At 42.3% G+C, this 22,713-nt stretch overlaps 1 protein-coding gene across 5 annotated transcripts; it reads right to left on the reverse strand.

The window, feature by feature from the left end:
- Positions 1 to 14,100: 14,100 nt before the first annotated feature.
- Positions 14,101 to 21,482, reverse strand: LOC125515101. 5 transcript variants are annotated; one of them, XR_007286793.1, is made up of 9 exons: positions 21,147 to 21,482; positions 19,426 to 21,054; positions 17,981 to 18,078; positions 16,717 to 17,351; positions 16,183 to 16,467; positions 15,929 to 16,068; positions 15,398 to 15,836; positions 14,677 to 14,836; positions 14,101 to 14,594 (listed from the first exon to the last, which is right to left on the reverse strand). XR_007286793.1 is itself a non-coding variant. In XM_048680525.1 (7 exons), exons 2-5 carry the CDS (start codon positions 17,332 to 17,334, stop codon positions 15,472 to 15,474), a joined length of 900 nt encoding a protein of 299 aa, XP_048536482.1. In that variant the 5' UTR covers positions 17,335 to 17,351; positions 17,981 to 18,704; the 3' UTR covers positions 14,101 to 14,594; positions 14,677 to 14,836; positions 15,398 to 15,471. The 5 variants fall into 5 exon arrangements, 1 of the variants encoding a protein (XP_048536482.1); XR_007286794.1 differs by having other exon boundaries at positions 14,101 to 14,562; positions 15,929 to 16,073; positions 21,147 to 21,481; XR_007286791.1 differs by having other exon boundaries at positions 15,929 to 16,073; positions 21,147 to 21,480.
- Positions 21,483 to 22,713: the final 1,231 nt, after the last annotated feature.

The following is a 22,713-nucleotide window of genomic DNA, read 5'->3' on the forward strand; positions in this document are numbered from 1 at the left end:
TAGATATGATGGTTGTTTTGAGGAAGATATAATAAGGCTTATGTGTGATAGAGTGTATCATATAACGGGGTTTGGATGCACCGGCGAAGTTTGCACCTCGAGGTGAGAAAGGGCAATGTGCGGTATCATAGAGGCTAGCAAATTGCAAAAGGGTAAGAGTGCGTATATTCCGTGGACTCACATTAGTCATAAAGAACTCATATACTTATTGCAAAAGTTTATTAGACCTTGAAGCAAAGTACTACTACGCATGCCCCTAGGGGGATAGATTGGTAGGGAAAGACCATCGCTCGTCCCTGGCCGCCACTCATAAGGAAGACAATCAATAATAAATCATGCTCCAACTTCATAGCATAACGAGAGACTATACGTGCATGCTTCGGGAATCACAAACCTTAACACCAATATTCTTACTAACCATAATCGTTTACTAGTACCTCCACATATTCCATCTCTATATCGCAAAACTATTGCAAGGAATCAAACATATCATATTCAGTGATCCACAAGTTTTGTGTAGGATTTTATGACTAACCATGCAAATGACCAATTCATGTTGACTCTCTAAATAGATATAAGTGAGGTGGAGACTTGTCTGAGATCTCACATTAGGTGAGATCAGTGTGATCGGATTTTTAAGAAAAATCTACATGTTCAAACATTCTTAAAAAAAATTGTAGACACACACCAACGGTTGATGTTCAACCTCAAAAAGTTTCAGCTCCTAATTCAACCTACATTAATAGAAACAAAAAAGACAAAACTAGACGTGAATAGTGTCAAGGTATTATTCACCCAAAGCTGCCACTATTCACATCTGAATTTGTCTTTTTTGAATCTCCAAATATACTTCGAGTTTTGAGCTGAATTTTTTTGGAGTTGTAGACATACCTTACATGAATGTTGTCAAATAATTTCAGATTTTTTCGAAATGTCTAAATATGAATTTTTAGGATTGATCTCACGATCTCACCTAATGTGAGATCTCATACAAGTCTTCCCCATATAAGTGAAGCATGAGAGTTTAATTCTTTCTATAAAAGATCATGCTTTAATAAATATAAGTGAAGCAAAAGAGCATTCTACAAACAACGGTTTTCTTTGTGAAGAGAACAGGCAATCCAAACTTCAAATGATATAAGTGAACACTACTAGGGAAAAGCTTATACACAGAACCTTACCAGCAGCACGGTCTAAAACAAGACGCTGCTGCTACTTAGCAGTAGCGCGCTATAACAAAACCGCGCTACTGCTAGCCGCGTAGCAGTAGCGCGCTAGGTGAGAACAGCGCTACTACTACAATTGCCATGACGTAGCCACCAGACTAGGTATAGTAGCAGCGCCATTTTTGCAAATGCGCTACTGCCAACGAACTTAGCAGAAGCACTTTTCTCCCACCCGCGCTACTGATAAGTTTAGTCTCTAATTAAGCTAAGTCCCACCTCGCTCCGCGAACAGGGTGTTTACCACCTTAAATACGTTACTTCTCAAACCATCACAACCACTTGGTCTTCATTGAACTCTATGTGTAGGATTTGTATTCCGCAATAGGAATCTTCGCCCGTTCTTAAACCGGGGAAGATTCCTATTGAGAATTTAGATTCTACACAAAAAGATCATTGATGACTATTGTATTTTTGTTTTTTTACATGCTTAGCCTTAGCAGTAGCGCGTTTTGCATAAAGCGATGCTGCTACAGGAATAGCAGTAGCGCCTCTCTGCTGAAAACCGCTACTGCTATGTTGTTTAGCAGTAGCGCTTTGTCACGAAGCGCGCTACTGCTAAACGCCATCCTATCTTCCCCAACCAGCCGCCCCCACTCTCCCTCTCCACTCTCAATCTCCCCCTGCACCCCCCGTCGTTCGCCGCCGCCGCCGTTCCCCAACTATCGTCGTCGCCCGCCACTGCCAACGCTCCTGCTCCTCCTCCGCTAAGGTAGTCGCTCCTTCTCTCCTCCTCCCTCCTCCTCCTCTCTCATCCCTCCTCCTCCTCCCCCTCCTTACCGCGCCCCTCCCTCCTCCTCCGGTCGCCCTTCCTCCCTCCTCCTCCGGCCAAGCCCTCCGCCGGCAGCCCTCCTCCCCCTCCTCCCTCCTCCCACCGCCCCTCCCTCCTCCTCCGGCCCGCCCCCTACTCCCTCCTCCTCTGAACTAGTTAAAATTCTATATGAGATTTGAATTAGTAAGTGCTTAGTTAAAATTTTATTACGGGTCTTAGTTGAATTAGTAAGTGCTTAGTTGAATTAGTAAGAAAATTATTTATTTTTATTTATAGTAAGTGCTTAGTTGAACTAGTTGAAGTAATAGAACTAGTTTATTTTTAATAAGAAAATTTAGGTATATGGTATTTGATGATATAATTAAAATTTTACGATAGAACTAGTTTATTTTTAGTAAGAAAATTAATAGAACTAGTTTCTATTTAGTAATTGCTTAGTTGAATTACTTGAATTAATATAACTAGTTGAATTTATGTCATTATCACTTTGTCATCAAAGAATGCTATATGAGATTCGATGATCTAATTAAAATTTTACTCGATGGAATATGCAGGCTTTGTAGAGTCGTGCCCCTTGGAGTGATCGTCATTCGAGCTACCTCTACTTCCTCTACACCCGAGTCAGTGAGCTAAAAGTCCACCTCCTCCTTCTCCACTCCTCGGTGTTGAATAGAGTAGAACTAGGGTATTTAGTTATGCTTCTTAACCAAATGAAATGTTCGGATTATAATATATATTGAAATGCTTTTGTCAATATTGAACCATTGAAATGCAATGAGCACCAGTTTATGCTCATGTGCGAAGTGTTGATTCATTTCCGAGTGACCTATGTTTTGCCAGAGTGTTACTTAACTTCCGTTCCGGCAAATTTCAGTCGCTCGATATGTCCTATTTTAGCAAAGGTCGTGCCGGATTTTTCTGTGAATTTAAGCATGACTTGTGCTAGAATATGTAGGAAATATCGAGTGCCCCGGATTTTCTAGAAAGAGAATTAAATGACATTTTGAGTTGACTTTAAGTCTGTCGGGGCTCCATACTCGACAGACCTAAAGTCAACCTATTGCATATTGAGTAATAGTGATCAGTGTGTTGAGTTTCCTGGTAGTTGCCTTCGATCGATTTTCACTTAATGTTTCAACTATGAACATAGCAAATGTCTGACGATGAAAAGGATTTCGGTATGTGTGAACACTGCAAAGACAAGCGCGGCCTGTGCGACAGACATTTCTTAGTTGATGATAGGCGCTTCAGCATCAAGCTGGATGAGACCTTCGAAGTGGATACAGTAAGTCACAATGACAAGTCTTTTTTCGTAATTAAGCATGACTTCTGCTTCTTTTGCTTCAACTTGTAATTTTAATATTTTACTATTCTACTAGTGTATCCCCTGCCATGCAAGATTTTTGTCTTGGATAAGATTGGTTTCAGTCCTATGAAAATTATGGAGGTAAAGAGAGTTCACTTGAGGACTGAGCATGGTTATACTTTTTCTGCAAAATTATACAATGCAGACACACCTACACCTATTTTGAATGCAAAAATTGGAGAGCACTATGCAAGGCTTATGCATTTGAGCCTGATATGCTTATCACCTTTGATATTCGTCTAGAAGATGATATTGAAGGTAATATCGACATCTGGGTCGATGTGCAGACGGCTCCAGTTCTACCATTATGTGAGTTTCTCAACCATATTTATGTCTTCGATATTTTTTTATTCAAAAATAGTTGACAACTAATTTCTATTGACAGCTTATTTCCATTCAAACAAACATGTCCGGCGCTTGGTAGACATGACCTACCACTGTCCCGGGGCTGAACTAAACTGCGAGGAGATAAGTCATTATGTTTCATGGCTTGAGGATCTTGATGCTGTCAAGACAAATTATTTTCCTGGACTTGAAAATCTTAGTACTCAAAACGTGCGACCAATAGTGTTCGTATTGAACTATGGTCACATCTATTTAGGAAAGATGGTAAGATTTTTACTATTTGTCCTCAGTGCATCTTTTGCATACATTATTTTTTTAAGCTAAACTTCATTGCTAAGTATGTTACTACGATGTTCTTCAGCAGGGACTACCGATGATAGTTGTGCCTCATTGGATCGAGCCTAAAGGTCGTATGGCAATGGTTAGCTTACGGCCAAGACATCCTACATTTCACATGAATGCATTCAGGATTTCTAAAATCGATCAAGTCTTAATAGTGAAAGACTGGAGCAAAATTGTTAAGGATCGCAGAGAAGTACTAGGGGCAGCAATCAGAAGCGCAACCCACAATTAGGAGACAGGTTCATCTGCATGCTCCAATATGATGAATGAGGACTGCTACACATGTCGTATGCTATTTTACCTGAGAGAGAGAGAGAAGCAGGAGTGATTAGCTAGCTAGAATGAGTTTGAAGATGATGATGTGCTACACTATGACTATGATGATTAAACAACTAGTGTTGGTGGTAATGACTATGATGGTTATTATTAGCTAGTGTTGGTGGTGATTAGATAGCTACACTATGACTATGATGATTAAATAGTGGTAATGACTATGATGATTATTACCTAGTGTTGTTGGTGATGATATGATGTAAGGGTTTTGTTATTAATATGATGATGATGATGACGATGATGATGATGATGAGTTATTATATCATTGGGTGAAAGAACCGCGGATTAGTTTCAAGTGGATGGATCCTAAGTGATCAAGTCATGGATTATCGTGATAATCCATGACTTGATCACTTAGGATCCATCCACTTGAAACTAATCCGCGGTTCTTTCACCTAGTGATTTAATAACTCATTATAATGTAAAAACAATCTCTAAATTGCCACTGTATGAAAACGTGTATAAAGGTGTATGAATAACGACATAAACTAAAAAAAGAAATAGAATACGGAATAATAGTAGTAGCGCGGGCTGTGAGACGCGCTACTAGTAGTTACCAGTAGCGCCTGTTGCGCGACGCGCTACTACTAAGTAGATATAGCAGTAGTGCATGTTAACACACGCTACTGCTAACCTTTAGCAGTAGTGCGGTCACCCGCGCTACTGATATGCCAAAAAACCCGCGCTACGGCTAGGCTTTTCCCTAGTAGTGGAAGCACATGAAGCATTCTATAAAGCCATACTCAAAAGATATAAGTGAATTGCAATGATCATTCTATAAATAAACCATGGACTATCTCATACCAGCATGGTGCATAAAATAAAAATGAAAATTAAACACAAAATATGCTCCAAGATTCACTCATATCACATGAACGAAACGAGAATGAAAACATACTGATACTTGTTGAAGAAAGATGGGATGCCTTCTGGGGCATCCCCAAGCTTAGACGCTTGAGTCTCCTTGAATATTTACTTGGGGTGCCTTGGTCATCCCCGAGCTTGAACTCTTGCCTCTCCTCCTTCTCCTCATGTCAAGACCTCCTCGATCTTTGATCACTTCATCCACACAAAACTCAACAAAAAGCTCCGTAAGATCTGTTACTATAATAAAGCAAATCACTACTCTAAGTATTGTTGTAAACCAATTCATATTTTGTTTTTGCATTGTAGCTACTATAAAATAACTTCTCCATGGCTTATACCACCGATAGAATCGATAGTTTCATCAAAACAAGTAAAACAATGCATCAAAAATAGAATCTGTCTTAAACAGGACAGTCTGTAGAAATCTGAACATCTACCATACTTCTGGTACTCCAAAAATTCTGAAAAAAATTAGGAAAAAATATACAATTTGTATGGCTATACTGTCCAAAAAGTTTCATAAGCTTTTAACATTCCAGTAAAAAATGTAAAATCACGCACTACAGCCAAAGTTTCTGTTTTTGCACCACGCATACCAACAAGCAATCTACTCATCCTAAAGGCAAATCTTGGCACATTATTTTTATAATACAGTAGAATTTTACAAGGGGATAATTATTTTTGCGATAATCTTCATGAAAAATTCTACATTGTTTCCATAAGCATGAACACAAGTTTTCAAGGTCGATCCTCACTTCTCCAATGCGTCACCTTTCAATCGCTTCTCTTTTTGAAAAGTTTTTATGTTCTCCTCTATATTTTTTTGTTTTGAAACTTTATAAAAGCACTCAACAGAAATAAATGACTCTCTAAAACTTCCGGGTTGTCTCCCTGGCAGCGCTTTCTTTAAAGCCATTAAGCTAGGCATAAAGTGCTCAAGTAATGGATCCACCCGGATCCCAAGGTATATCAAAGCCAATTTTAATTAACAATGATTCGGCATTTTGTAGTGAGCACAAAGCAACATCTATCATGCAATGTCGAAGTCTAACTCTCTTCACATGCATCGGCATGTCATACAAGAACAATTCATGCACATCAAGTAAAGGCCAATACATAGCATAAGCAGTTTCTTGCAATTTTATCGTGTTGGAAACGTAGAGGTGGAGATATAGTTCCTCTTTCATAATAGTTGCAAGTAGGAGCAGCAAGCACATGCACATTATATTCATCAAAATTATCATGTGCAATGGTAAAAGGCAACCCATTGATGTAATCCTTAATAAGAGCAAACTTCTCCGATATAGTGTAGTTTGGAGAATTTAAAAAGATAATAGGACTATCTTGTGTGGGTTCAATAGCAATAATGTCATTCTTAACATAATGAACTATAGCAAGTTCATCTCCATAAGCATAATTCATATTGGCATCTTGGCCATAAGCATAGCAAGCATCAAGTTCATCAAAAAGGGATATTTCAAAAGAATCGACGGGATCATAGCAATTATCATAACATTCATCCTTCGTTAAGCATGAAGGGAAATTAAACAGTGTATGAGTTGAAGAGTTACTCTCATTAGAAGGTGGCCACAGGTAGCTAATCCGCTCTTCCTCCTTTTGTTCTTTGCTCTCCTCATCATCTTTTTCATCCAATGAGCTCACAGTTTCATCAATTCCTTCTTCCATAGACTCCTGCAAAGTATTAGTCTCTTCTCAGACAGCAGAGATTTTCTCAATAAATTCATCAATATCGGAATTATATTTATAATTATAATATAAATATTTAAGGATGGCAAAATTTTCAGGTCTATAAACATCATCATCAAAAGCTTCATACTTTAAAAACAAAGATTCAATTTCATAAGCACCCTTAAAAGCAACAAATTCTTCTATTCGTTCCACATCATAATAATCATATCTGCCATTAGCATAAGAAGCTAAGGTTTCATTATCATTAATTTTGCATGGAAAGGGGAGGTGTGGAGCGTTCATCCTAGAGCAACAAGTATAATCATATCTCTGGCATAAATTCCAAGCATACCAACGCAACATATCAATTTGATCCCATAATAGTTTCCCTTTTTGTGTCAAGCGATAATACCTAAAGTATTCACGTTGATCCAACATTACTCCCATTATCAAGTTGAATGGGGTTTTCTTAGGATTATCAAAGTAGTGTATAATATTTTTCACATAATGAGCATCGAGGGTTTTAGGAGGTTCCCCATCTCCATGAGTAGCAAGTACAACTAATTTTTTTAGTGTTTCGTGTTCCATATCCAAAACTAAAGATAGAGAACAACTTAGAACAGGAAATAAAAACTACTTAGTGATAAAGCAAACAAGCACACACGAGAATATTCACCCCACGCTATTGCTCTCCGGCAACGGCGCCAGAGAAAGGTCTTGATAACCTACAAGTATAGGGGTCGTTTGTAGCCTTATTCGATAAATAAGAGTGTCGAACCCAACGAGGAGCTAAAGGTAGAAGAAATATTCCCTCAAGTTCTATCGACCACCGATACAACTCTACACATAGTTGACGTTTGCTTTACCTAGAACAAGTCTGAAACTATTTTGCAAGAATGAAACTACGAGTACTTTGCGAGAATAAAACTACGAATAAATTGCAAGGTAATAAAAATGGATAGCTTTGTCAACAAGAAAGTCATTTGTCCCTAGGCAATCGATAACAAGTACCGGTAATCATTCTTGTAATTTTATATGAGGGAGAGGCATGAGCTAACATACTTTCTCTACTTGGATCATATGCACTTATGATTGGACCCCTAGCAAGCATCTGCAACTACTAAAGATCATTAAGGTCGTGAAATCCAACCATAGCATTAAGTATCAAGTCCTCTTTACTCCCTTAAGCCATAACCCACTTATCGGCGTTTAGGCTGCTGTCAACCCTGTAACACCGACAATAAGCAAACCATGAACATATTGCAACACCCTACAGCAGGGGCCCCTCACGTTCGCGCAACACGGAGGGCACCGTAGGACAGCACCATAAATAAAATATACAACCATACCAACCAAGATCACGATTAACCCACAGGACAAAACGGATCTACTCAAACATCATAGGATAGCCATAGATCATTGGGAAATAATATATGGAGGTGAGCACCATGTTTAAGTAGAGATTACAGCGGGGAGAAGGGGTGTTACACTGCTGCATAGAGGGGGGGGGAAGTTGGTGTTGACGGTAGCAAGATTGTTGATGTAGACCGTCGTCCCGATCCTTGCCCTGGCGGCACTCCGGCGCCACCGGAAGAGAGGGGGAGAGAGACCCCTCCTCCTTATTCTTCCTTGGCCTCCCCTTAGATGGAAGGAGAGTTCCCCCTCTGGTCCATGGCCTCCATGCCGGCGAAGGGGTGGAAGCCTCTCCGAGATTGGATCTCCCTCTCTGTTCCCTTCGGTTTCGCGTTCCCCAGATCTGGCCCTTCACGGTTTCTTAAATTCCCGAAAATCCGTAACTCTGATTGCGCTGAAATTTTTACAAGATTTTGTTTCATAAATTATCTTTCTTGCGCCAAAAGAAGAGACCCAACTGACCTATGAGGTGAGCATAAGGCACCTGGGCGCGCCTGGGGCCTGGGGCGCACCCTGGTGGGTTGTGGGCCCCCGTTTGTGTTGATTCCACCTCCCAAAAATCACATGTATTCCGAAATAATTCTCCGTAAATTTTTATCGCGTTTGGACTTCATTTGATATGGATTTTCTGCAAAACAAAAAACATGCAAAAAAACAGGAACTGGCACTGGGCACTAGATTAATAGGTTAGTCCAATAAATCATATAAAGTTGCCAAAAATATGTGAAAGTTGTATAATATTGGCATGAAACAATGAAAAAATATAGATACGACGGAGATGTATCACTTAACCCAAGCATGGCACGGTCTAACGCACATGGTCCGAATAAATAATCCGTATGAGATATTGGTTGCCAGTTATTAACAATCTCCCGTTTGTAAGAAGAATATATCAAAACCTGTCTCAACTTTGACGAAAAAATACAGTATCACAGTCTAATGGTGTCCATATATGACACCATGATAAGTTTCATGAATTTCAACTAAGTTTTGGATTTACTGAATTTTAAATATCTATATTCTCAATGCTTTGAAATCTCTTGCATGGGGAAACATGCACACAGGAACACACGTATGATTTTGCAATCCATTTGGTGAACATGTAGCTCTAGGGAAATCAATCAATGTATAAAACCGGTCGAATGATCTCTGCCTTTTCTTTAAATTTTAACACGACACTCCTTTGGTCACATGTTCACTACAGAAAAAGTTTGACATGCCTCAGAGTGGCTGTGGTGGTGCGGGATGTGTGTGTATGTGTGTGGGGGGTGGGGGTTCCGGCAGTACACTACGAGTCGTGAGCCTCCGTGTGGGATGATTGATCATTTTGTGAGTCATATATGCCACATCAAAGTCGTGAATTTGTTATTTAAAGCATTACACAACCCTTTCATACATACATGTTCACGCCACATGCATGCATTGGTGGTCCTCTCGGACACTTCCTCATGCGGTTATCAGCGACGTGCTCATTCGTTAGCACGTGCGGTGGATCCAACTGAATCTTCTCGTCGATGGAGCTGAGCTACCCGCCGTTGTCCTCCTTCTCCTCTTTGGGGGCGGGGAAGTCCAACCATAGCACGAACCACCCAATTTTGCTCTTAGGCGAGGGTCTTGTGTTCCTCTGCTGCCACTTCTTTACGATGCGAGCACAGATGGCTTCCTCCTCTGTGGCTGCGCGCGCTGCCGCATGGGCTACCTCCGCAGCGAGGCGTGCCTCGGTCGTCCTTATCCTCTCTTTCCCACGGCGGGCACACCGAGCCATGTAGGACTCAAACGCCGATAGACCGGAGATGGGGAGGTTTGTTGGGGAACGTAGTAATTTCAAAAAATTTCCTACGCACACGCAAGATCATGGTGATGCATAGCAACGAGGGGAGAGTGTTGTCTACGTACCCAACGCAGACCGACTGTGGAAGCGATAACACGACGTAGAGGAAGTAGTCGTACGTCTTCACGATCCAACCGATCAAGCACCGAAACTAGGATTCCTCGGAGGGGAAAAGAGGAGGAGGGGGCCGGCCACCTCTCCTAGTCCTAATAGGACTAGGGGAAGGGGGGCGCAGCCCATCTAGGGCAGCCCCTTCTCTTTTCCACTAAGGCCCACTATGGCCCATATAGCTCCCGGGGGGTTCCGGTAACCCTCCCGGTATTCCGGTAAAATCCCGATTTCACCCGGAACACTTCCGATATCCAAATATAGGCTTCCAATATATCAATCTTTACGTATCGACCATTTCGAGACTCCTCGTCATGTCCGTGATCACATCCGGGACTCCGAACAACCTTCGGTACATCAAAATGCATAAACTCATAATATAACTGTCATCGTAACCTTAAGCGTGCGGACCCTACGGGTTCGAGAACAATGTAGACATGACCGAGACATGTCTCCGGTCAATAACCAATAGCGGGACCTGGATGCCCATATTGGCTCCTACATATTCTACGAAGATCTTTATCGGTCAGACCGCATAACAACATACGTTGTTCCCTTTGTCATCGGTATGTTACTTGCCCGAGATTCGATCGTCGGTATCCAATACCTAGTTCAATCTCGTTACCGGAAAGTCTCTTTACTCGTTCCGTAATACATCATATCGCAACTAACTCATTAGTTGCAATGCTTGCAAGGCTTATGTGATGTGCATTATCGAGAGGGCCCGGAGATACCTCTCCGACAATCGGAGTGACAAATCCTAATCTCGAAATACGCCAACCCAACATCTACCTTTGGAGACACCTGTAATGCTCCTTTATAATCACCCAGTTACGTTGTGACGTTTGGTAGCACCCAAAGTGTTCCTCCGGTAAACGGGAGTTGCATAATCTCATAGTCATAGGAACATGTATAAGTCATGAAGAAAGCAATAGCAACATACTAAACGATCGTGTGCTAAGCTAATGGAATGGGTCATGTCAATCAGATCATTCAACTAATGATGTGACCTCGTTAATCAAATAACAACACTTTGTTCATGGTTAGGAAACATAACCATCTTTGATTAACAAGCTAGTCAAGTAGAGGCATACTAGTGACACTCTGTTTGTCTATGTATTCACACATGTATTACGTTTCCGATTAATACAATTCTAGCATGAATAATAAACATTTATCATGAAATAAGGAAATAAATAATAACTTTATTATTGCCTCTAGGGCATATTTCCTTCAAGGTTACCAGACCGCGATGAACCAGCTCCGGAGGATCCAGGCACGTGTTGCACCGATGCAATGGATTCGCGCCAGACAGATCCCATCGTCGGTCGGGCGCGGTCCTCCAGGAGCGGTTGAGGGCTATGTGGACGACCATAGCCTCCTCCACCCCGCAAGGGACGACACCCCAGTCGACGGAAACGGACTTGTCGGAGTCAGGTCCGCTTCCCGTCATGTCGAAGAAGGTCGGAGATCGCTGAACGGGAGCTTGGGTGGCGGAGTATAATGGACGGGAGTGGAGTGGAGTGCTAGGATTTGGTCTTGAAAGCGGATGGGGATGAATATATATGGGGTCGGGCGGCCCGGCAAGGGCCAGCTCCAATGTGGCAGACGCGCCCGAGCCATGTTGAAAGTGCAACTATCCCTAGGTGGTTTTGGTAATTCATAACAACATATAGCTCATTGAGCTAATGCTATTCCAAGATGACTATTTCAGGAAAGCTCAATGATTGGCATGGCATGGATGTGAAAGTGAAACCCTCAAAATGCTAAGGACAAAGGATTGGCTCAAGCTCAAAAGCTCAAGACTCTTCATTTTATATTTTAGTGATCCAAGATCACATTGAGTCTTTAGGAAAAGCCAATACTATCAAGGAGGGATGAGGTGTTGCTTAATGAGCCTCTTGCTTCATGTGCTTAGTGATATGCTCCAAAACCCTCAACTACTTTCCCATATCCACATATGACCTAAACCCTAAGCCAAACTCGGTCCTCCCGATTCTTTCTATCCGGCGCCACCGAGTTTCACTTGTCGTAAGCCACTGCCAAACCCTAGCAATTCGGTTCTACCGATAGGGATCTCGGTCTCACCGAGATGGGATTGCAAACTCTCTGTTTCCCTTTCGTAACTTTTCGGTCTCGCCGAAAGAGCGAATCGGTCCCACCAAGATTGCAGTGTAAACTCTCCGTTTCCTTTTTGTAACTTTTCGGTCTCACCGAAAGAGCAAATCGGTCCCACCGAGTTTACCTGACCAACTCTCTGGTTAGCTTATTACCAAACTCGGTCTCACCGAGTTTGTGTAATCGGTCTCACCGAGATTACGTTATGCCCAAACCCTAACCATATCGGTCCTACCGAGTTGCATGTCAGTCCCACCGAAAATCTCTAACGGTCACTAGGTTTACCTTTTCGGTCCGACCGAGTTTGTCGATTCGGTCCCACCGAGATTGCAAAACTGTGTGTAACGGTTGGATTTTGTGTGGAGGCTATATATACCCCTCCACCTCCTCTTCATTCGTGGAGAGAGCCATCAGAACACATACACAATTCCAACTCATATGTTCTGAGAGAGAACCACCTACTCATGTGTTGAGATCAAGATATTCCATTCCTACCATATGAATCTTGATCTCTAGCCTTCCCCAAGTTGCTTTCCACTCAAATCTTCTTTCCACAAAATCCAAATCCTATGAGAGAGAGTTGAGTGTTGGGGAGACTATCATTTGAAGCACAAGAGCAAGGAGTTCATCATCAACACACCATTTGTTACTTCTTGGAGAGTGGTGTCTCCTAGATTGGCTAGGTGTCACTTGGGAGCCTCCGACAAGATTGTGGAGTTGAACCAAGGAGTTTGTAAGGGCAAGGAGATCGCCTACTTCGTGAAGATCTACCGCTAGTGAGGCAAGTCCTTCGTGGGCGATGGTCATGGTGGGATAGACAAGGTTGCTTCTTCGTGGACCCTTCGTGGGTGGTTGCTTCTTCATGGACCCTTCGTGGGTGGAGCCCTCCGTGGACTCGCGCAACCATTACCCTTCGTGGGTGGAGCCCTCCGTGGACTCGCGCGACCGTTACCCTTCGTGGGTTGAAGTCTCCATCAACGTGGATGTAGGATAGCACCACCTATCCGAACCACGGGAAAAACATCCGTGTCTCCAATTGCGTTTGAATTCTCCAAACCCTTCCCTTTACATTCTTGCAAGTTGCATGCTTTACTTTCCGCTGCCAATATACTCTTTGCATGCTTGCTTGAATTGTGTGATGATTGCTTGACTTGTCCTACAATAGCTAAAATCTGCCAAGAACTAAAATTGGGAGAAGGTTAAGTTTTTTCGATCCTACACACGTACGTTCCTTCCGCCAGCGTTTGAGGTCAGTTTGGGACACACATCTAGGTCGCATTTTTCTTTTATGGATCATCCGGGCGTTTGAGGCACCCGTCTATAGATGTTTGAACGTAACGTAGGGAGTGTTGTAAGGTCAATGTTAGGTCCACACTGCTCTCGAGCTTAGTTTCGTACTTCTGTAGTGAAGCCAGGTCTATGTTTCGTTTTGGTCTCAGTTTTAATTGATATCAGGCTGTTTCAGGCTGTTTTAGTGAAATGTTATTTTAAGCGTTGCCCACTCCAGAAGCCATTTTTAGTTGAAACTGCTCTTTGACAGCAGCATTCAACATGTAGGCGCCTGTGTCCAAGTGTCTGGGATATTCAGTGGAAGAAAGAATAGCTTTAGTTTAAAAATGATTTATCAGATACAATACTCATGTAAGAAATATAAGAGCGTTTTGATCACTAAAACATGAGAAAGAAATGCTGAGGGTGATAGAGAACATGGAATGTTAGCTTGTTGCATATCTAAGCAGTTTCTTTATACTATATGTTTGATGAAGATAGCAGGACCAAATAGGAATATCCACCACAAGAGTGTTTTGCCAAAATAGCCCACCAAGATGCATATTGTCACAGCATAAGCATGCATAAGATGTCTGTGAAAAAAAGGGTTCACAAGCTGCTATCAAAGTAGTCAATTGTGTTGTAGAAGCATGCATAAGATGTCAGCGAACAAAAGGGTTCACAAGCTGCTATCAAAGTAGTCAATTGTGTTGTAGATTATCTTTCCACGGTCTTGTATAACACGGCGTTGTTCAAGTTGCTCACTGGCATCCATCTTGGATAGGTTTTTGTTGAGCTGCTCAAGATCATTTTCAACCCACCGTACGATTGGTTCAGGGATTCCCATGCACGCGCCAGCCTTAAGTGAATACATGAGGGCACACTCCTGCAGCAGTGGGTAGATACCATGCTCCTTTACTGGGGAAATTAAACTTTATAAGCATGATAAGCATACCACAAGAATAGAAGGTGGGACAGTAGATGTTGGAAGTAAACTTACAAGTTGATGCAATTTCGGTGTTTTCCTCGCTGCGGGCAAGAGAAGCATGCAGAATGATCACACGCGCTATTCGATGATATATTGCCAGTAGTTCGAATAATTCCCTTTCATCATCCTTGGCAAGGTCATACTTGTTGACGTCACTGTCCATTTTTTTAAACTGCACAGAAAAAAAAACAGTGAACACCATAAACTAATGCTTGGAATCCAAGACAGATTTTAGATGGATAACCACTTGAGCCGAGCAGGTGCTCAGAGTGTCATTCAGTACAATAGTCATGAAAGTTACAACAGACTATAAATAGTTATCGCGCTTGCCCCAAGGTGAGCCCCTCTAGACATATATTGTGTGCACTAGATCAATATCCAAACTTATATTGGACTCCACTTATCTTCTCAAAAAAATTGAGGACACTAGTGTCATGACCTCTACAGGCCAGCAGGCAAAGTTAGCACTTCAAATACAGAAGTACACACAAAATCAGTTCAAACATTCAAGGAACACAAGCATTTCAGACGTAAAAAGACAGTACAGCATACAGAATTGCAGATGCTAGAGCTATCAAGTTTTACATCAATGCGCAACCAGAAAACATGTGCCAAAAGCAGATCAAATGGAATCAGAAAGATAGCAAGAAACCGCAGGATAACACAACAGCGAACATTAGGCAAGACCAACAGAATTATGGACCGAATTCAGGGCTCACTTATTTACACTCACCGGTTTGTCGATGTCCGGCGGGAGGCCTAGCGAGCAGGCATACTGAAGAGGGAGAAGGTCAGCAATTGGTTGGCTCATGTAATCTGCCGGAAGCTCGTCAGCAAGGATTCGGTACACCTCCTGCAGGTTTTCGTTCTGCGTTCCCGGAGTCTTGGCAGAGGCTTTGCCATAACTTGCTTGCAGCAGAAGAGCTTCCAGCCATACTTCAGGTTGTCGTTGGTCAAGAGGCCATGAAGATGCTTAATCTGAGTTATGATGCGATTGGTTATGAAGCGCTTCTCCTCATGGGTGCCACTGCCCACTTCCTTCTTTGCATTAAGATCTTCAATCTCCTGAGTCACCCATGCATAAATCGGATGAGGGAGGAATATTGAATCAACATGATTTGTGGAGCTCTCAATAGCCAGATCACACAGCTCCTTGAAGACATGGTTTTTGACTGAAAAGAAATTAGAAGCTGGTTCAAGACAGTTACAACAACCACTATAAATTTCAGTATAAAATGGACATGGGCAGTTGATTTTATCATACATTTTCCGGCTCTTGAAGCATTCTCAACGCCATCTGTTGGTAAGGACGCAAGGAGCACTAAATGGCCAGCCAACCGGTGGTACCAAGCATGTATATTGTATGGAACATCATCATTCAAAGAAGACATAGAGGTGGGGATGCTGAACTACAAGACAAACAATAAAATAGCAAAAAATTATTGATGCAGAATGAGCAATTCAGACAATAGTTACATAATAAGAACGTCATACAATAGTTACAGAATAAGAACATACTGGTAAACCAATCGTTGAATCAAGCCCGATCGAGGCAAAATAATCATCAGGATTGGGGAAGAGTCTTGCAATTGGCTTGTCCATATAATCGACCGGGAGTGGGGAGGCCAAGACGCAGAATGCTTTTTGCATCACAACACAAGTGGTTCTGTCCACCAACACCTTGACCACATCTTGGAGCAGAACTTCAAAAGAGTCGGATAGTTCCAAGTTGAGTATGCCCACTGCACGAGCCATCTTCTTCTTGAAGTCAGGATGTATGTTCGCCATTGAGATGCTTAGGCTCTGAAAACAGGGTGGTCCACCTTATAAAAGTTTGACAACAAATATCACATGTGCACTTTCTAACTAGTTTACCAATGCCACATAGAAATAGATCAATGGCCTTACAAACATACAAAAAATGCCAATTACGTTTCAGTTTTGCATAAGCCTACAGATCCTGAGAGGTTAAACTCAAGCCTGCTTAGTATTCAAATGCTGGGATTCATCATTTGCCCACTGGATCTAGCAAAATACGAACATGAATCTTACCTTGAGGCTCTGGACAAATCGGCCAAAAAAAAAGGTTGCAGGCTGCTGCTCAGCTCCCAGCTGCTAGCTTGCTATGCTGCACGTCTCCAGACCCCAGCGCAGGGTGCACGCCTGCACACCGCCGGCCGCCGGCGAAGCTGCTGCCGCTGGGCGCTGGCCGCTGAAGACTGGGCGCCGTGGCCGGCGCCGGCGTGGAAGCAGCAGGGCGCAGGCGCGCAGCCACTAGCAGGAAGGGCGGCTAGAGTTGACGGCCTACTGGGGAAGGGCGCGGCGTCCGGCGGGAGGCGGCTGGTGCGGCGTGCATCTAGGTTTTGGTGCGGAATGGATACCAAAGGGTACGGGAGCAATGCGGGGCTGCGGGATGCGGGCGTGCATCTGCTTGTGCTGCGGGCTGGGAGAACTGGGCAGCTTGCTGGGCTTGTTTAATTTTTACCTCCGGCCCATTTCCTGATCCTCTGATATATACTCTCTCTGTAATCTAAACATTATTATATTAGTTTACGGAGGGAGTACATGGCAACCCAGTCTTGAGGCAGCGGCGGCAGAAAGTATCTTCCGCCTGATGTAGCGGCGGCCAAAATGATCTTGCGATAGCCGCAGCGGCGACGGCGGCTTCATCAGTGGTGTAGGCAAACCTAAAATCAACAGTCAACAAATGAGATCAGTAATAAAGCATGTGCCGATGTTCGGCCCATGGGCCGGATTTGTTGGAACATCATAAATTTCTATTGGTGCCAATTAATAGATCATAGGCTAAAAGCAACATGTTTAGACCATATACAATGTAAAGTGATTGAAAAATAGATCGGTTTTTACTTGAGCACACATGCTTATTTGTAGAGAGTAGGTGTCTAATTATTTATTTTAGTAAGCACATAAATTTCATCAAGTATTAAATTTGATAATCTCTACTTAATTAAAATTTAACTAATGAATTATGTGTTATGTGCCACAAAAGATATATCAGTGGAAAGTTCTTTCGTATATGAGTCCATTGGTACTAGTAAACATGAGCTAAGAAAACATGCATGTTAATGACATAAAGCAAGGTGAAAGGGCGACTTTTGCCATCTACCAGAAAAATCTTTGGTAACATTACTTTTAGCCAACCACCAAAATGACCACGGAAAATCATCATGTTTGAAGTCTAAAATCTCAAAGACTAATCACCATATTTTATTTATCTCTAAAATCTATAAGAATAATCATCATATTTTATCTCTTAAGACTAAGAATGCATAGAAAAATCTTGATTCATCAGTACCTTTGTTTTATTCCTGCCAACCAAAAGACATAAAGTACAGGGTCATGGCATATATTATTGCCAGCCTGATGCCAAGTAGGAAGTGCACGCTCAATCCACTGAAAAAAACCAAAAAAAAAAGGAATTAGGAGGATTCTAGATGAGCAACAAAAGATTGACAAGACATGAGTTTGCAACAACAACAAAAAGTAAAAAAAAAATCATGTGTATGAAACTTGCATACAAATGTGATAAAAAAAGTAGTAGATCATTCACTTGAGGCCGTTATAGCATGCTAACAAGAAATCTTATTTCCTATATACAAACTCTTGCAGAACAAATACAATGGAACAGCAAGCTAGGGTCACCTCTACATATAAACAGTAATAAAAAGTGGTTTATCAAGTTTTCCCCCATGGTTACGGGCGTCGACGAAATAAAACCTGAGACACAAAAGAAAATGTGGGTATCCCGATCCTACTCAAGCGAGAAGGGAAATGGATACCTTCCAGATACATATCTATACAGTTTAAGACAAAAAAATAACTAGAGAAAAATTCGACGGTACGCGTCGTGGCGCACACAATAAAATAAATGGTAGACAAAAATTATATTCAAAATGCATATGTCTCCCAGTATAACTATGCTACTGGATTGATCAGGTTCGGGCGGAGGAGGTCATGCCTCTCTAACCCCACCCCACGGTACCGGCAGAGTCCAGGCCCTAGGGTGTGTGTGTGTGTGTGCGGAGTACATTATTCACTCAATTCTTTTTGCCAATGCGCTATTATACATGCTAAAATGAATTGGAGGGAGTAGTGGTAAATAGCGGTTTACCAAGGTTTCCTCAAGTTTATAAGCGTCTACAAAACCCAACAAACTCCTACACTAAACATATTGGTGCCCCCCTATAACAAGAATTCAATATGAATTTGTGATCTAATAGTTGTACTAAAAAACTAAAACAGCATTACAATGTTATACGAACAAAATAACAAAGCCGATGGTGCGTGGCACCCACACAATAGAACAAATGGTAGCAAATAAATATAAACAGAAAATGCATACATCTACCAAACAGTACACCAAATCACCATGAAACTTCACAAGGCAAGATAACTCTACTACTACACTGATTAGGTTCATGGCCACTGAGACCATGGCTCTCAAACCACCATGGTGCCAACGGAGTCGTTCGCTTGTTTTTTTAGCTTAGCTAAAAGATGAAGGCCCACTATAGCACGCTAAAAAAAATGATAGTTCTTATTTACACACTATTGCGGAACAAAGAGAGACAAAGCCAACAGAACAGCACACTAGGCTCACATCTAGTTAAGCTGTGCCATCCTCTCAACGTAAATTAACAGTAGCAAAATGAGGTTTATCAAGGTTTTCCCAGGTTTATGCCATCCCTAAAAAAGGGAAAGAAACAAAAAGAAATCATTTGATATACAAACATATTGTACCGCGGACTTGTATCGATTCTGCTTCCAATTAAGTTCACAACACTCAGATGATGAGCATTGCATGGGGCCTATCTGCAAGTGACACAAGAGGGGACAAGCTCATGTCACTGTGGTCAATAGCATTAGTTTATCTATTTTTTACTGCGGTTGCCACTGATACGTTAGATGTACCAGGAGAGAGGGCCTTTACCAGGGCTAAGTGGTGAACGGACGGTAAAGAAAAGTCAAAGACTTGTATCAATATATTGATATATTGATTAGTGGTAAACACAATATGATTACGGAAAAAGAATAAGGGCGAGACATGCAGCAGCATAAGAAATTAGAGCAAACATAACACCTTGGAAACGATGCAAAATCAAGAACAACGATACTTTGGATCACCAACTAACTATAGCAAGTTAGGAAAGAAAAACTTAAGCATCGATCCAGACATACATTGGACAATTTTCGATAAGGTAAGTAAACACCTCACCCACCAGCACCCGATATGGTTGTATTTCAACGGAAGTGTGCGCACATTGTCAAAGTACTCCCTCCGTCCGGAAATACTTGTCAAAGAAGTTGATAAAAATGAATGTATCTAGAACTAAAATACGTCTAGATACATCAATTTCTTCGACGAGTATTTCCGGACGGAGAGAGTAATAACAAAGGGGCGCATGACGGTCGAGGCAATATTATTGGGTGAACTCTTTCAGTTAAAGAATATGAGTACATGACACAACATGTTAATCCTGTGAATCAAAGGAGCCACAAAGGTTGTGAACTCACAAATGAATGAAAACTTGAGGTTGGAACTATTAAGAATTACAGCAAAAGCTTTAACTAACTTATGGATGATAAGGGTAAACATCGATATACATCCTTTTTCAAAGAGAAATATCAAAAGTACTTATGAATGATAAACAATAAATTTTGATCTAAAACTTTCTTTTCAAAAGCAGAAAATCAAAGCTAATATGTATTCGTAGTACTTAGGAATGATAAATCCGTAAATCTAATTCAAAGTTAAACCTTATGCATAGTACTTATTATAAGTAGTATCTCTATCTACAAAAAAAATCAAAAGGAGAAAATCATAGCTAACCCTTATACTAGGTAGTATGTACGAATGATACACTGATAAACTTGGTCTACATTTTTTCAAAAGAGAAAATCAAAACTAAACACTATACATATTTTCGATCTAGTTCCAACAAACGATTCTTCTTCTATACAAGGATATATATAAAACCTACTTTATAAATTAACAAAGTAAATCATCCGTGGACAAGGATCCCAACATATATCAACCGTAAATTACAAAGAGAGGATGGTGAAAAAGAATGAAGGACTGGTTAAGAGGGAAAAAGGGTTGCGTCTGATCTGATTAATTAGAAGAGAAATTACCGCTGGATGGGTATACAATTAGTTAACTTGTTGTGCAGAGCATCATGGATGGATGGACGGGTGTGTCAATCTGCATAGCTATGGAATCCTATGTAAATTCAAGGACCTAGACGGTGCTGGATGACAAAAACCATGGCAGCCATGCACTTCTGGTCGTCGACCAAAGGCACCCTCGACCGACGACGAGAGGGACCGCCGTGAGCGCTTGCCGGCCACATGGAGACGAGAGCGAGCTACCTGCAAGTAGATCCAGAAGAATATAGTGAGGAGGATATTACGGATGAGGATAGAAAAAACTTAACCGATCCAAACACAAAGGGACGTTCAACCAGGTAAATCTCTTGGCCGGTCGACCGGCGAGCGACATGGTTAATTCAATGGAAGCGTGCGTGCACGGCCAGGAAGGTGCGCCTGGAGAAGAGACGGGGCAGCTCTCGAGGCTCCCCGAGGCGGGAAGGAAGCACCGGCCTGGCAGCGAGACGCCATGGCGACCGGCAGAGGAAGGACCGTGGAGGTTAGGGTGGGGATGAGAGGTGAGCCAGATCTGTTCTAGGTCAGAGCAGAGAGAGGTTACGGGGACGAGGGAGGCGGCTGCTGGGGCAGAGCCCTGGGTTACATCACGGGCTAAGCAATGCATTAGGGTTACCATCCGCAGCGCAATCCATGTGTGCTTCGACACGCGTAGTGTACCCACGGAAAATCACATGCAAGTTATTTTCTTTTTTACGTGACGGGAAAACAATTATGGCACCGTACATACCCGCAGCAGGCAACGCGGGGAATAGACCACTCGCATACGTCCAGGTAACTGTCAGACACGTTGGCCCGCGCGGCTCGACGAGTTGCGCAGAAGAAAGAAAGAAAGAAAGGCATGAAGCAACCGTACCGAGGTCACATCGCCGGCCAAACTTATTGTGGAGGTACACGGTGGGTGGCTTGGTCGCCGATTGCACCACATGCTCCTCCCCTCCTCATTTTATCTGGTGTACACGGTGCGGTAATAAAATGCTACGTGGCTCCTGTATGTACATGGAAAGGCGCGCGTCTCTCAGTGCTCAGTCAGTCAGTCAAATCAGTCACGGCATCTCCAAAGCTGGGGCGCTAGCAGGAAATAAATATAACATTTTTCTCCACGGAGGAGTAAGTAACTTATAGACCAGTAAAGACTAGTAATATGCATACATTACTATTTTATATTATCAGAGCATCTTCAACGCCGATTCGTAAACCTCCCGCAACCGTTTGGATCGAACTGTCCGAATTGTAGAAGCCATCCAACGCGGTTTTGTATCGGTCTACGATGTTGTCTGGACGCGATTTCTCCCGCAAACCGGAGACAAACGTGGTCGGGCTTTGCGGAGTCCGGACACGAGAAACGTCGCTATCAACCCCATTGGCTCACCCAAAAGGAAGGTGGAGACCGCGCTTTTGTAGCATCGCGCACTGATTCCGCGCCCAAATCCCCCACTTCTCTTCTTCCATTCCCCTCCACTCTCCGCCCACTTCCCGCTCTTTTCTCCCACCCTCTCCTTCCCAACTATCTTTTTTTCTCTTCATGCAACTATGCCACATCATCAAGTCATGCATATAGTCATTAGTTACAATTTATGCACTAATCTAGTTCTCAAATTGCACACCTTCGATGGTATCTTCACCCTCATCCTCCACTGTCATGGTGTGCATGATCACACAACATGTCATCACTCCCACAAGGTGCTTGTATCCCATTGTTTAGCAGCTCCACGAATAACTGCAAAACGGGCTTGGAGCACTCTAAATACTCTTTCCACATCCTTTCTAGCTCCTTATATTTGGGCTAGTGATCTCTTTTTTGACAAACTAGCTCAGAGATGGTCTTGACGAAGGTAGTCCATGGAGAATAGATACCGTCAACCA

Source organism: Triticum urartu, chromosome 6 (assembly GCF_003073215.2).
Source record: "Triticum urartu cultivar G1812 chromosome 6, Tu2.1, whole genome shotgun sequence".
NCBI lineage: Eukaryota > Viridiplantae > Streptophyta > Magnoliopsida > Poales > Poaceae > Triticum > Triticum urartu.